Source organism: Festucalex cinctus, chromosome 18 (assembly GCF_051991245.1).
Source record: "Festucalex cinctus isolate MCC-2025b chromosome 18, RoL_Fcin_1.0, whole genome shotgun sequence".
Lineage (NCBI taxonomy): Eukaryota > Metazoa > Chordata > Actinopteri > Syngnathiformes > Syngnathidae > Festucalex > Festucalex cinctus.
In genome coordinates this window covers 15,223,777-15,240,304 of record NC_135428.1, presented here as the reverse complement: position 1 = coordinate 15,240,304, position 16,528 = coordinate 15,223,777, and the positions used below count along the sequence as shown (strand labels likewise).

General features: G+C 40.6%; 1 protein-coding gene across 1 annotated transcript; it reads left to right on the top strand.

Moving 5' to 3' along the window:
• The first annotated feature begins 3,564 nt into the window (after positions 1–3,564).
• On the top strand, positions 3,565–15,702 carry LOC144006471 (phosphatidylinositol transfer protein alpha isoform). Its single transcript, XM_077505327.1, has 12 exons — positions 3,565–3,902; positions 6,248–6,278; positions 8,288–8,433; positions 10,035–10,126; positions 10,559–10,566; positions 10,744–10,818; positions 12,064–12,147; positions 12,233–12,310; positions 13,389–13,499; positions 13,568–13,690; positions 13,757–13,848; positions 15,555–15,702. Exons 1-11 carry the CDS (start codon positions 3,886–3,888, stop codon positions 13,802–13,804), a joined length of 813 nt encoding a protein of 270 aa, XP_077361453.1. The 5' UTR covers positions 3,565–3,885; the 3' UTR covers positions 13,805–13,848; positions 15,555–15,702.
• The last annotated feature ends 826 nt before the right edge of the window (positions 15,703–16,528 follow it).

The window sequence follows — 16,528 nt, the reverse complement described above, 5'->3', positions numbered from 1 at the left end:
GTAACAATTTTTTTGACATTCCCCACTTGACAGCTTGATAAATCTCAACTAGCTCTCCTGTTCTCACCAGAGCACAGCTGCATCCACGCCATCAATCTCGGCATGTCGGGAAGACAGCGGTTCAGTGGTGGTCTTACTCTTTTTGCCCCCTTTAGACCTTTGGAAAGAATCGTGCACTTTTTATTTCGCAAAGATGACATCACGTCAAATGGCTTTAATTGGTTGGGAACTTGTGAAGTGACCACAACCGCTAACCCGCAACTTTAACTAAACATAGAACTCATTGCCTGTTGCAAAACGTGACAACTGATTTATGTCTCTAGACTCACACAGCAGGACTGGAAAGTTGTACCTCAGCAGCTGGTGTCAGCATTCAGCCCAGCTGCCGCCTGTGCCATAATGACGTTTGATTAAAAATGAATGAAACCCGAAGCGTGCGAGGCGTGCGTTCACCTTCAATCACCGGCAGAAGGTCAAGTCAGAAAGTTTTTTTGTTCTGTTCCAGGAGCCACCAGCTTAAAGGAGCTGGACACATCTGGAAAAACTTAACTCGGGATTACAACAATGCGCTAGAAGTTGGACACAGGCGTGTGACACTCCAAAACATGACGCCTGTGTGAAAGGTTGATATCACAGTTTGTGAGTGGTTGCTTAGTGTTTAGCGCTTTTGATTAGCTTCCGAGTGTCTGCATGTGTGACATGCCAAACATTCAGTTCTCCGTGTGTAATCGCATACTTTGCGCCGCCTTTTTATAGCAACAAACTGATGCTTGGCTGTGAAAATGAAGTGGAATAAAGACTGATAAATGCTGAAAAAGCAGACTGTGTTATAAGGGGAATTTGTATCCAGCTTTAGTAGCTATGTTTTCATGTAGTTGATGACCCACCTGTGTCATGGATTAGACAAAACTAGGTTGGACTAGAGACCCGAATCTAAATCTGCCTGAGACACGGGGGCTGTCCCAACTGTGCTAAGGATATAATCCAGTTTTTTTTTTTCCCAGCCCATTGCATTATTAGTTAACAGCCAACTATGTTGTGAACCAGACAAAACTAGGTTGGATTAGAGACTTGAATATAAAGCTGCCTGACACAGGTGCTGTCCAACCTGTGTTAAGGATAGCAACTGGAAAAATGACCTTTTTGTTTCCAGCCTATCTCATTATTAGTTAGTAACTGCCATCTGTGTTGTGAACTAGACAAAACTAGGTAGGACTAGAGACCCGGATCTAAATCTGCCTGAGACACAGGTGCTGTCCCAACTATGGTAAGTATATAATCCAGAAAATTAGGTTGTTTTTTTGTCCCCCCTGACCATTGCATTATTAGTTAACAGCCAACTGTGTCGTGAACTAGACAAAACTAGGTTGGACTAGAGACCCCAATCTAAATTTGACTGAGACACAGGTGCTGTCCCAACTGTGCTAAGGATATAATCCAGAAAATGAGTTTTTTTTTCCCCCCAGCCCATTGAATTATTAGTTAACACCCACCTGTGTTGTGAACTAGACAAAACTAGGTTGGATTTGAGACCTGAATCTAAATCTGCCTGAGATACAGGTGCTATCCAACCAGTGTTACGATAGCAAGGGGAAAATTACCTTATTTCGGCCCATCTCATTAGTAGTTAGTTATCTGCCATCTGTGTCGTGAACTAGACAAAACTAGGTTGGACTAGAGACCCGAATCTAAATCTGCCTGAGACACAGTTGCTGTCCAACCTGTGTTAAGGATAGCAACTGGAAAAATGACCTTTTTGGTTCCAGCCCATCTCATTATTAGTTAGTTTACTGCCGTCTGTGTTGTGAACTAGACCAAACTCGGTTGGACTAGAGATCTGAATCTTAAATGCTTAAAACACATGCTGTTGTTTCCAGCGTAATTTCTTTTTTTTTCTTTCTTTTTTTTTCAGTATGTGTCTGCTCCCATTTTTCATGCAGTTGACGCCACACACCTGTGTCGCGGACTAGAGAATTCTAGGTTGGACTAGAATTTTGATTCCTAATTCTTAATCTTATCAAGACATTTTGGACCCACGTATATTTTCGACTTTGCTGTTACAATTTGCAGTGAAAACTCCACATTTTTTTGGTCACCTTTTTTTTGTCAAAATACGTTTGCCTATGTCAAATAATTCACTCACAAATTGGTATAAAATGTGCTATGATTTAAAAGTAAGCATTATGATCTTCATCAAACCAAAAATGGATCTCATGTCAAGGCTCTCACTTGGTTGTACATGAATTCTTGTGTGTACAATGACACCTGCTGGTTTAATGCCCATCCTGCACCTTTAAATTCCTGAAATATTTGCATCCTCCAGTGTAAAAACTACTGAACGTAGACAGTTTTCAAATGGAATACAGTGAGTCTTCATTGACTTTGGGTACATGATCAGTATAATAACAACTACAACCTGACAACGTTAAAACCGACTCAGTAGAGTGCTTATAGGCCTATTGACTAGTTTGTACATAAAATAGGAGCAAACTTTTTTTTTTCTCGGCATCCGGCACGGGTTTATCACAATGCATCGGATGTCATTCATCGCTCCCTTCATTCATTCATGGGACGCCAGTGTCCCTGACACGCTTCCTGACAGCAAATCCGAGGATGATGACGAGCGGATGCTGGCGGTCGGATGCAGATGCGCTATAAATATGACTATGCTGTTACATAATGGCCGAGCCTCACGCATGCACATTTGCTGAACTCTGGGACGCCAGGTCCGGATTAAAAGACCTGAGACGCTCCGACTCAGGGGGGGGTGCGGGGGGGCATCTGGAGGTCCCTGAAATGATCGAGGTCACTACCTTTGTAACATTTGATTCTTGTGCATACAACAGACAAAATTAGCTTCATCTTCAGCATATACCAGACACGCAATGCTGGAATTTTTGCTTTTCACAGTCTGGTAATAGGCTAATAACGTTCACAACTGTGACTGACAATGTAGTTTGGGGAGTACTTCCCAGGGAGCAGTGAAATATTGAAATGTGAGAGAGAGAGAGAGAGAGAGAGAGAGAGAGAGAGAGAGAGAGAGAGAGAGAGAGAGAGAGAGAGAGAGAGATGGATGGAGACAGAAAGGTGGATAGATTTCACTTGCTTCAAGTGTACCCCCTAAAAGTAAGTTTCTGTTTAAATTTTATAACTATATAAAAAAAAGAAAAGAATATTGTATCAACATAAGTAGGTACTATAACCATACTAGTTTTAAGACATAGGTGGTATTTTATGAGACTATATGCAATCAGGTCACTTCAAACATTCATCTTCTATTGACATAATAGTTTTCTTAAATTAACATATTCATAAACCGTTTTTCACTTTTTCTTGTTTTTTTTAAGAGATGTGACCGTGTTGAGTACACGAGCTCACGCGGAGACACGTCACAGTGACGTCACGTGGGGCAGCGGCCTGATAGGCGGACTTTCTCCTGACGCTGCCCCACCTGTGACGTCAAGTAAAGCACGATGACGATAACGCAAGTCCCTTAAAGGGCCAGATACCAATTCCGTGCAACTTCCTCTTTTAATTATTATGAATGATTCATTTCTGGCGTGCATTTTTGGAACTTAGTGTTTCAATACTCCGCTTTATTACTGCTATTTCATTGCTGCCCCCTCTTAATGTCCTAAATGGACTCGCCCGCCGCTACCTCCCCCCTCCCCCTCCCATGAACGGCGTCCCCCACTTCTGCAGCAGCAGGCCGCGCGCAGGAAGGAAGTCATCGCGCACGGCAGCAGCCAGTCGGCGGCTTTCGGAGCTAGAATGACATAGCGGGTGAAAAAAAAAGAGGAAGAGGAGAAAACAGGCATCGACGGTATTCCCCCCCCCCCCCTATTTTTTCTTTTTAAAATCCTTTCCACATCCACTTGCCCAACGATGCTCATCAAGGAATTGTAAGTATGCGTGTGTGAGCGCGACATTGAGGGTGGAGGATGAGAGGATGAAGGGGGGGCGGGGGGTTGTATGGATGTCATATTTCCACCGCATGAAGCGCGGGAGATGATGAAGGCTGTTGCATCATCATCATCATCCTCACGTGCAGCATCCGGCTCAGGCATGGCGGCTGTGCCCTTCACCTTCTGCACATGGATTGTATTGCTAAACAAACAAACAATAAAATGCGTAAAAGACAACAACACATCCCTCTCTTGCTCTTCCACTCATCCCTCCTCCATGTTCTTGATGGATGCACGGTGAAGGTGAAACCCCTTACGGGGCCACACTGGAAGAATGTATGCAGCTAGTATGCAATTAAAAATAAAATAAATAAATAAAGAGCAGAAGATTATTTTTTTAGCATCTCAAGATGCTAAAAATGCTTGTTAGTATATCTGAGGCATACTAGCAGCAAGGGCAAGGCCATCTGCTCACACCTAGCCCAGCCTTTTTTTTTTTTTTTTTTTTTTTTTAGTGGCATGGTCACGTGGATTCAATCAATAAATTGCCACCACCACACAGGGAGAAAGAGGAAAAAAAACAGGAGTGATGACATGCAGCGATTAGTGAGAATCTGGCCATCGGCGATGCGCCTGGAAGTGAATTAAAAAGCGTTAAATGCTGTCAACACTGATGGCTGACATGCTCACACCTGTCAAAAAAAATCCAGATATCGTGTGGGATTAACAATAAAGATCATAACAGATGTGTAAGAATCAGAAATGATGCAAAAAGTCCTGACACAAAGATTTGATACTTTGAATCTTGTTATTCCGGCTTTAATTGTTATCATTACTCTTGTTTCGGATGGTCCCGCGTGCAGCAGCTGTGCCAGTTTGGGGTCGAGCCACAGATTAGCAAACAGGGAAAGCGGGATTATGCCGAAACTGGGCATACGCCGCACATTTTGGTACTGCCGTTAGCATAGCATGCTAGCACGTTTTAGACACTGTTGTTAGTTTGTTCAATCAATTTGAATTAAAGCCATAGTGCAAAGTGATCTGGGTGGTTCGGAGTGCACCATGTCTACAGTAAAGTCAATCCATAATAATTAAAACAGAAAAACATCAGTTTCAAAATAAGGGTCCATGTGTAGCACGTCTTAAACTTGGCTCCATCATGAAATTTCCTATTTGAGATTGTACCATTCGTCAAGATCACATGCAAATTTATTGACAAAGTAGATGGGTTGGTCAAGTGTACATCATGCCAAGAGTTAGCTCAATCAGTAAAAATTAAAGCCACATTTTTTTTGGTACATCATGATTTCACCTATAGTTTGAGACTGTTCCATTAATCAATATCATCTGGATGTTTCTTTGTAGACACTGTGTCAATTGTACAATGAGTTCAATCGATCAGTAAGAATTAAAGCCGCAACGTGCCACAGTTCTACATGGGTAACATTGTAATGTTGCCTGTAGTTCGAGATAGCCCATTGTGTCAAAATCACTATCGCTAAAACTCCATTGACAAAGGTCCAGAGTACACTTTATCATTGGCTAGCCATCAGTAAGAATTAAAGCCACAACTGAGGTACGTTGCCTTTTGCGTAATTCGGGGCTGTCAAATAAAAAAAATGGATGGATGTCTGGCTATTTCTTTTCTTTTTCGATTGTACAGGTAGTTAACTCAGTCTTTGAGAACGAAAGGGTTCTTTTTAGACGTCAAGAATTAAAGCCGCAAAGTGTTGCTATTGTAGCATAAAACTACAGATTCAAATGTTTTTTGTGGCGCTTGGCATGGGCATACATTGAATGTAAAACACAAGTTACAATATGATGTTGCCTTTGGTTGGGACTGGCACATTCATCAAGGTCAACAATAGTTTCAAAATTGGCCTCTTCTGTAGTGCTACCAAAAACAAAACCGCATGTTTGGGTATCACTGTTAGCGTAGCATGAAAGCACATTTTGTTGCCTGTAGTTTATTGAGGACTGTCACATATTTGTCAAGGTCATTGATAGAAACCTACTGACAAAGTGATATGGGACTCTGGATGGCTCTTTTTAGACACCGTGTCGATGGCATCGTTAGCTAGCTCAGTCAGTAATCAGTACGTAATTAAAGCCACAATAAAGTAACAGTTTCATGATCATATACAGGCTATCGTGTCCAAGCTGTCCTGATATTTACTTATTTTAGCAGTCGTTCGCTTGGTGAACCAGCCACAACTGTAGGCAAACTTTGTGTTAGCATTAGCGCTTTAGTGTCTTTGTTAGCATCTCACCCTATTTAGGTTATACTAAACACATACCTGTCTGTTTCAGTACTAATTACATTCTTCTTTTTTGTCCCGCAGTCGAGTGATTCTTCCTATCTCAGTGGAAGAGGTAAATTTAAATTCTCTATTTATGTATTGTACACAAAACATTCAGCTAAGTCACCCAATGCTGTTGCTTCTTGTTTTAATTATTGTGTATGTAAACAGTGCTGAACAAATCAATTTTAGTGAAAGAGTTGTTTTGTATGTTTGTATCCACGTCTTTGCTGATTTTGTGTTGTTGAAGCAACGATATTTGAAGGCTCTAAATCCGTCTCCGGCGGCTCGTAAATATTCGTCCTTTCTCATTTTTTTGTGCCGATGAAAAGCTGAGCGCAGAATAGCCTGAAGGATGCTGAGATGCGTCTCCTCCGTCCTTGACCTTCACATCTCTTCGGACTACTCATACACAAATGTGTGATGTGGTCCTTTTTTCCCTGAGGGGGGAAAGTGCCACAAAGACTGTACCGGGCCTTGTTTTGAAATTCCCTCAAGAAGCGGTTGGGTAGGGCTGTGCAATTACTGGTAATCGGAATTTAATTACAATTTCAATTATTACACTCCACAATTACAAAATCAGCAAAATCGAGAAAAAAAGTTAAAATGTTAATACTAATTTGTGAGTTGTTTAAATTTATACATTTGCACCTTTTTTTTCATTTTAAAATAACTAATTTAATAAATTTTGTTTAATCCAAAATGTTATGTTCTGAGGTTGGAGCCCAAAAGCGCAGACACAAATAAGATTTTAACTCTTTATTCGCATAACATCGAGAGGCATAGAACAAACTTGACTAGACGAGAAACAATGAGAATGCATGGCGAATCACGAGATGCCAAGCCCCCTTGGGCCGTGGAGATGCACAGAGGAACCTACGTAATAATCCGACAAACACACACTTCTCGTTTTGGTTTAAATATTCAATTGATCGGATTGGCTGTGGCTAGACATGTGGGTAACAGCACTGACATGGAATTATCTGATTAGCTGTTGACCAAGTAAAGGGATTAAAGATTCTTGACATCACATAGCATTTTTTCCAGTTGAAACTAGATGATGGTTACGTCAATTCAAAACAGACTCTTGACCTCACGGTCATGACCCAAACATAACCCTTGCATGACCCAAACTTTACCCTGGCATGACCCAGTCATGACACAAAAGGAACTTGCGTAATTAGTGTTTCAAAGAATTTTATTTGTCTTAAGATTTATTATTATTTGTTTTTGTGTTTTAAACATTTTCTTGATTTGTACCAAAAAAAAAATTGTTTGAATAATTGTGATTTCAATTATTGTCAAAATAATTATTTTATTTCTATAGTCGAGCTGCCCTACGGTTGGGTTTCGTTTCCAATCGGTTAACAGTTTTTCAGCTCCTGAAGCGTTATCGCGAGGTGATATTTTCACTCATCGAGATTTATTTCTCTTGGTCACGTTTTTCTAGCTGCTTGTTGCTGGGCAGCATTTCATAAAGATGCAGTCATTTGAGACATTACTCTATATTAGATATAAGGATTGGATCAAAAATTAACAGACGAAGCTGTCTTTTTCCTAGTTTACTATCGCGTGTGGGGTGCAGCTGCTTGTTGCTAGGCAGAATTCGTGAGCGAAATTCTACCTTTTATAAACCTTGTGTATAAGGCACCGACCGCAAATTAGCCAGTTCTGCCGAAAATAGCAGATTTGTGATGTCACGCCACTTTTGTGTCTAATTATCTGAACGCGTCAAGCCGCCAAGGCTGTCGACGCGCACTTGTTTCACTCTCGAACTTGAAGACAAAATCATTCTGTCAACACAACAATCCTCGCTGTTCGCCTTGGCACCTTGTGGACCGTCAACAAGCCGCGTGTCCAGATTTGCGCGTGCAGTGGATTAGATGCGATTAAGAAAAGAAAGGCCGCCATTGTTCTGCGCTTCCCGCAGTCACATGGATCAGCAAGATGTGGGGAGGAACTGATGGCGGCGGGTTGATAAGCGCTTGAGCAAGAATCAATCTCGAGTCAGCCTAAAAAAAAACAACAACAACAAAAAAACGAAGCAATAAATAACACGCTAGCATTTTCCTCCCTTGGCAGTACCAAGTGGGCCAGCTGTACTCGGTGGCTGAGGCCAGCAAGAACGAGACGGGAGGCGGTGAAGGCGTGGAGGTGCTAAAAAACGAACCCTACGAGAAAGATGGCGAGAAGGGCCAGTACACGCACAAAATCTACCACTTGCAGAGGTAAGCACGTATCGTGAGCTCCTTTCTGCCCCTGTAGGTAGGATCAGAACTTAACACAATGGGGTTGTTTGCTGATGGCAGTTTCACTTCGCCACGTGCAATTTGGTAGGCACGTCTATCATCAGTAGACCCACAAAAACCTCTCAAGAAGCCATACCGGAAATGACATAGAATGTTTGTCATTTAGCTTTGGCCAATTGTGAGTCATTTTGACCACTTCTAATGGTCCTTCAAAGACAAACTAGATTTTTATTGTTGTTTGATTGTTAGCTGCCAAATTGAACCTTGTATACGAGGCAGATGGGTGAATTTAGTGGCGACCAATTTTAGTTTCTGTGATTTTGTTTGCATGGCGGCAAAGTTTGATGATTCGCCACAAAATATGAGAACTGTTTGAAAATTCAGCCTCCAAAACCTGTGTTGTGTAACATGAAATTTGGTAGACATGTCTACCCACAAAAAAAGTCTCAAGAAGACTTGATAGAAACATCACAAGAAATCAGCCATTTTGGATGGAAGCGGCCATTTACAGTCATTTCTGGAGGACATTTATTTGAAAATTACGCCACTGAAGCCAGTTTTTCTTAGCAATGTGAAATTTGGTGGACTGGTCTATTCTAAGTAGACTCACAAAAAAAAGTCTAGAGAAGCCATGTCGGAAAAGTCACAAGATGTCAGCCGTTTTAGATTAAACGGCCATTTTACAGTCATTTCTGGAGGTCATTATTTGAAAAGTCCGCCCATGAAGCCAGTTTTCTGAGCAACATGAAATTTGGTGTACTCGTTTATTATGAGTATACCTGCAAAAAAGTATTGAAAAGCCATGTCCAAAAAGTCACAGGATGTCTGCCATTTTGGATTAAATCGACATTTTTCAGTCATTTGCTGAGGACTACCCATAAATCATATATATGCTTTTGAAAATTCTGCCCTTGAAACCAGTTTGTCTTTGCAAACTGAAATTTGGTAGGCTTGTCTATCATGAGTAGACCCACAAAAAGTCTCAAGAAGCTATGCCGGGAAAGTCACAGGATGTCTGCCATTTTGGATTAAAGCGGTCATTTTACAGTCATTTCTGAAGGACATTATTTGAATATTACACCACTGAAGCCAGTTTTTCTTAGCAACGTGATATTTGGTGGACTGGTCTATTATGATTATAACCGCAAAAAAATATTGAGGAGCCGTGTCGAAAAAGTCACAGGATGTCTGCCATTTTGGACTAAAGCAGTCATTTCCTGAGATCTCCCCATAAATCACATGTATTGTTTTGAAAATTCCGCCTTTGAAACCATTTTTTCTTAGCAACCTGAATTTTGGTAGACTTGTCTATCAAGAGTAGAGCCACGAAAAAGCCTCAAGAATCCATACCATAAAAGACACATGGCGTCTGCAATTTTGGCCATTTCCAGGGGTGTTTCCAAGTCGAACTTGTCCTTGAGATTTTTGTCTGATTGCTGCCCGATTATTACAACTCTGGGGATAATTTCCCAATCTGAAGAGCTTCACATGTGTTCCGTTGCTGATTCGAAATATATTGCAGCAATAACCCGACACCTGACAGCTGATTTTCCGTTTCCCGCAAACACTCTCTTCTACAGTAAAGTGCCGTCCTTCGTCCGAATGTTAGCTCCGGCTTCGGCCCTCAACATCCACGAGAAAGCCTGGAACGCGTACCCGTACTGTCGCACAGGTAACACATACACGCTGACACACATTTCACACAGTACAAAGACTGCAGTATCACATTTCACAGCAGTACGTTTGTCATAAGAATACACCAGTGCACTCCCGTAGACTCCAGTCTGATGCTAATGATGTGGTATGATTTAATAATGATCTTGTACATTTGACATTACAACATAGAATCCATTCATTGTAACGCCAGCTTGGTCGCTCGCTCCTGTGGCACCCTGATGGAGGGCCTGAATAATTTACTGGATGTCCAGTCACAGAGAGGAGGCGTGCAATCACCTGATCCTCACACATACAAGCACACATACACGCACAAAAAAAAAAAAAAAAAAAAAATCATTCTGTTCATTTTGAAGTTTGCCTCAAATCCCTCAATCGTCTTTTTTTTCTGTCTTTTTCTTTGGCTGCATTCTTCCACCTGGATGCGTAGTTATCACTGTAAGTACAATCTCAATGTTGTGTACAAACACACCTAAGCGAGAACATGAACGCTGACGAGAGACATTTGATCTCATAGAGACAGCAGTGGTAGTCAGGCACCATTGCCGTGTGTGTGCGTGCGTGTGCGTGTCTTCTTCACTGTCATCTCCAATGCGGTTTCTCCTCCCACCGCAGAATGAATACATGAAGGAGAACTTCCTGATCAAGATCGAGACGTGGCACAAACCTGACCTGGGACGCCAGGATAACGTAACCACCAGCTTTTCATCAACAAACTTGCTGGCCTTTCTTTTTTAGAACCAATGCCACAAAGCTAATGCCGGAAATACGCTGAATGATCCCTTCTCCTAGTTCTAGTCAGCACTCGTGACTGGGATTCTATATTGTTCTAAATTGACAGGGAACCATTGGGAAGCTGATAATTCAGATAAGACACTGCTTTAGTTCTAGTCGGCAGCCATGACTTGTTTTTATATGTAATCTGACCACAGAAAGAAAGTTTACATTCTAGTCACAAAACAGGAAATATACTGTATGATGTAAGTTCCCTTCTGCAAGTTCTAGTCAACATTGACAACCTTTTATCTTCGCTTGTGATTTGACCAAATAAGTGATTCTGCATTGTAGATCTGATAGAGAATAGAGAAAGAAGCTAATGCAGGAAATATACTCTATTAATGTAGCATCCCTTGTACGATTTCTAGTCAGTGCTCATAACCCTTTGTTTTTTATGTCATTTAACCAAGAAAGGGATTCTACATTCTAGATTTGATACAGAATTAACAGAAAGAAACTAATACAGGAAATATACTCTATGATGTAGCATCCCTTCTGTGAGTTCTAGTCACCACTCATGACCCCTTTTCTAAATGTCAATTAACCAAAAAAGTGATTTTACATTCTAGATTTGATAGAGAATAACTGAAAAGAAGCTAATATAGGAAATTTACTCTGTGATATAGCATCACTTCTGTGAATTCTAGTCAGCACTCGTAACCTTTTGTTTTTTTATGTGTCATTTAACCAAGAAAGTGATTCTACATTCTAGATCTGACAGAGAATAAATAGGAAGAAGCTAATGCAGGAAATATACTCTTTGATGGAACATCCCTTCTGCAAGTTCTAGTCAGCATTCATGACCATTAAAAAAATAAAAATACATAAAAAATAGTCATTTAACCATGAAAGTGATTCTACATTCCAGATTTGATAGAGAATAACTGTAAAGGTGCCACTATAGGAAATATATTGTACAACCCCTCATCCTAGTTCTAGGATGCACTCGTGACTCCATTTCATGAGTGATTTTACCAGAGAAAGTGATTCTACATTCTCTTCTTGATTATACAAGAAACCGATGAAAGATAGCTAATACAGAGGGACACAGTTTGATCCCTTCTCTTAGTTCTTAGTCAGAACTCTTGTCCTGTTTTTCCTTGACGACTGAGCACAGAAAGGCATGCTTTCTTAAAGCGGCGGTGTCTCTGTTCTTAGGTTCACGGTTTGGATGCAGAAACCTGGAAGAAGGTGGACGTCGTCTACATCGACATCGCCGACAGAAGCCAAGTGGAGCCCAAGGTGTGCGGCGCTATTTCCAGACCACCGATGTACACTTTAAAGGACGCCATATTCACGTGATGTGTTATTTTGGGTTTCTCGGCAGGACTACAAGCCAGAGGAGGATCCTTGCAGGTACAAGTCAGTGAAGACGGGACGAGGCCCTCTGGGACCAGACTGGCGGGTACGGACGTCCATCGCCGCCTAAAAGCAATTGAGACGGGTTGTAATTAGATCAGGTCTGGCAAGTTTGCCGCCTCAACGGGCTGCCATTTATGAACAAATTTGAACAACAAAGGATGTAACTTTGTAAATTTGGACGTTATGAATATGGTCACGTCCGACCTGGGGCAACAATTATTTCAGGTCTAACTTGTTTTTGTCGCCTAAACGGGCATGCTGCAGAAATGAAAACAATAAGATACAGATGTGGAATATTCATAATTGGGTGGTGAAATTGTACGGTCGCTGCGTCGCTGTCAGCAAATAGCAGAGGTCACAATTCAGTCAGGCCTAACAAATTTGCTGCCTAAATGGGTTGCTTGTTACTGAACCTTTTCGAATTGGACAAAAATCGATATAATGCTCATAATTAAACATATATCTTGAAGTAATTGAGACAGGTATTGCAATTAGATCTGGTCTGGCAAGTTTTCCGCCTCAACGGGCTGCCATTTATGAACACATTTGAACAACAAAGGGTGTAACTTGCATACTGTAATTCGGAAGTTATGAATATGGTCACGTCCTACCTGGGACAACAAGCAGAGGGCGCAATTATTTCAGGTCTAACTTGTTTTTGTCGCCTAAACGGGCATGCTGCAGAAATGAAAACAATAAATAAGAGACAGGTGATGTGGAATTTTCAGAATTGTGAGGTTATATTGTACGGTCGCTGTTAGCAACCAGCAGAAGTCACAATTCATTCAGGCCTCACAAGTTTTTGCCTAAATGGGTTGCTGTAGAAATGAAATCAATACATAAACCAAGTGATATTTACTGTTGAGCATTCAAAACTAGTAGGTTATCTTGGATGGTCACTTCCAACATAGTAAAGGGGAGCGGGTAAAAACGAAATTTGCTGCCTAAACGGGCTGCTGCAAAAATAAAAGAGCACACAGGGAGTGTCATTTGGTGCAGAATATTCCGAACAAGGATGTTAATTTGTTCTGAATTTCACTCATAATCTATCAATATGTTTGACAACTAGGGCTGCCTAAACGGGCAGCTGAATTGACAACTTACACACTTGTTTCACGCAGAAGGAGCTCCCCAACAAGAAAGACTGCCCACACATGTGTGCCTACAAGCTGGTCACAGTCAAGTTCAAGTGGTGGGGCCTGCAGAACAAAGTGGAAAGCTTCATCCAAAAGGTCAGTCTCGGAAGTTTTCTGGTCGGCCGCCGCAGCGACCGACTTTCCTTTGTCATATGCGTCCGCAGCAAGAGAAGCGCCTCTTCACCAACTTCCACCGTCAGTTGTTCTGCTGGATCGACAAGTGGATCGATTTGAACATGGAGGACATCCGCCGCATGGAGGAGGAGACGCGCAAGGAGCTGGACGAGGTAACGCGTGGAAGGGAAGGGAAGTGGAAGCGGAATGCGGTGACGTGAGTGTGGCTGGTCTTGTAGATGCGAGTGAAGGACCCAGTGAAAGGCATGGTGGCGCTAGAGGACTGAGGTCGGCCCCCCCCTCCAAGACTGTGAATGCTGCTGCTCATCAGGTGAGCTATCAGTTTCAACAGTGAGGCGCAATCATAGTAAAATGGGTGATGTAGCTGTAGCACCATCTGGTGGACAAATGTAAAAATAACTCCTTGTCATCTCGGATTAATTAATTAATTAATTAGTAATTAATCACATGACTTCAATAGTTAACTCACAATTAACTGAAAATTTTATATCTGTTCTAAATGTGTTTTCATACTCTTGTTAACATAAAAGTGGGATTTTTTTTTTAAACTAATACAAATATGGTTGCATCTTTTAGTCATTGGTACAGTAATTTCATAATAATTCATCAAATCGAGTTAAAATAAAAAATATGTAGTGTTTTTATGTTGAGGTCATTTTCTGCCACTAGATGGCATAATTGCATTTGATAGATGTTGGTGACAGCTACGTACTGCTACGCTATTAATTAATTAATGTTTAATGTTAATTAATGGTTAATTAATTGATTAATTAATTCATTAATTAATCATATGACTTCAATAGTTAACTCACAATTAATTGAAAATTTTATATCTGTTCTAAATATACAATAAAATCTTTTTTTTGTAAGTTTTCATACTCTTGTTAACGTAAAAGTGGAAAAAAGAAATGTTAAACTAATAGAAATATGGTTGCATCTTTTAGTCATTGATACAGTAATTTCATAATAATTCATAAAACTGAGTTAAAATAAAAAATATGTACTGTGTTTTTATGTTGAGGTCATTTTTCTGCCACTAGATGGCATAATTGCATTTGATAGACGTTGGTGTCAGCTCAGTGCATTTTTCTTTTCATATTAACTCATTCAAACCCAAAAAGGTGTAAATACGTTTTTTAATACTTTGTCGTTCATTACCAAAAACGTATTTATACGTTTTGTTGTTTTTTTGTATACAAGAGCATACAAAAGGCTTTGATGCAGCTTCTGATATGAAGAGGTGGCTTAAAGCAATGATAGTTATTACAAAAAAAGCAGCAGGTGGCAGCAGTGTAAAAGAGATCAGCCAGGATCAATAAGCTCTTTTTGTCAATGTGAATGAATATTGATGAAACTTAACTGTATTCTAATTGCTGCAAAAGGTTTTTCCCGGTGAAAGAAGAGATGCTTTTGGTAGTTTCCATGTTTTTATAGCAATAGAACACAATATTCTGTGGGCCTTGCAAAATCCGTCAAACAAAGCTTCACTGAAAATGGCTGGAAGTGAATGAGTTAAGAGCTCTCTAATCTTTAACATGAAGTAACTTGTGAAATTCTGCACATTTTTAAAATTGGAAAATACAACTTGACCCCATTCTCCACAAATATATGTATTATTATTACTGCTAAATTTTGACGTGGACTGCAAATGGAATTCGCCCAGTACAGTCTTTCCAAATATGGGGCGGTAATTAATCGTGCGTTAAATAAAAATTGTGGAATTAAATGAATTTCAAATTAACTAAAAATTAACGCACTAATTTTGACACCCCTAGTTTTTAGTAAACAAATTCCACCAATTCCACTACATAATAAAATGAGATTCAATAATCTCTTTCTAATCGCGTCAGCAAAAAAAAAAAGAGGCTGATCTTGAAACACTTCCTGTTTTCACTCTTCTTCTTTCACATTTGTTTTGCTCGGAAATCCATCCATTTCACAATCTTGATGATATTGCAGTTTTTGACAAAACCAAATTTTTTTTTCCTCACTGCTGCATTGTTCTCTTCCTTTTAGACCCGAATACGGAGACACCAGCGGGATTCACGTCCTCCTCCCATTCCAACCGACGCAACATCCGACCATCCCCTCCGAATTTCCAATCCCAAAATTCCCTCGCTCGGTACCGCCTGGTTTTCAGGAAGCTGGAGCCGGTAAACTTCTGGTCTCTTAGTCTCCGTCCTCGCCCCCGTTCAACTGACAACTCTGAGACGTCCGGTAGAAAAAAACAGTTAGAGCCATTTATTCATCGATTCATTCCCAGAACCTCAGAGAGTTATTTATCTCTGCCATGTAGGATTTATTGACGCTATTCCAATGTTGTACATATATACACACTATGCCGGGTGGGTGGGGTTTGGGGCCGAATCATTGTATGGTATAATGCAGTATTTATATACTGTACATATAAATATGAATATATCAACAGGGTTTTTAAATGATTTTATCGGTAAGTCTGTGGACTTTTTTTTTTTCTCCCCACCAGCTGCTACGTGTAGTTTTTTTTTTTTTTCATGACATCTTTTGCGTTCCTTTAGCGTCGTTAGCGTGTTGTTTTGTCGTTTAAAGCTACAGTCGTACAAACCGCCAGGTCGAAGGTTCTGGTTTTATTTTTGCCCTGGTAATATTCTGCTGCTTTGTGACTTTGTTTGTGTGTGTGTGTGTGTGTGTTGCGTTTGTGTGCGTGCGTGTGACCTAGCAAGTTTGACCAATCGAAATCAATTAGCATGAGAATTAAACAGGCGTACCTACGCTCCATAGACAAATGAATTCACGTCTTAAAGCCGTGTTTCCACAGTTCGCTACGAGATGATGGCAAAGGTTGTTGACGGTTGACCACGCCCCCTTAATGCCAAGTTTAGTTTCAACACATGAATGCTAAAAATTCTGTACTTTAGCAGTAACTCTTGCGTGGATTACAGCTGATTTTACATTGGCAAACATGGAAAAGGGTATACCAAAAACATTTTCTGTAATTTAGTACTTTTTTG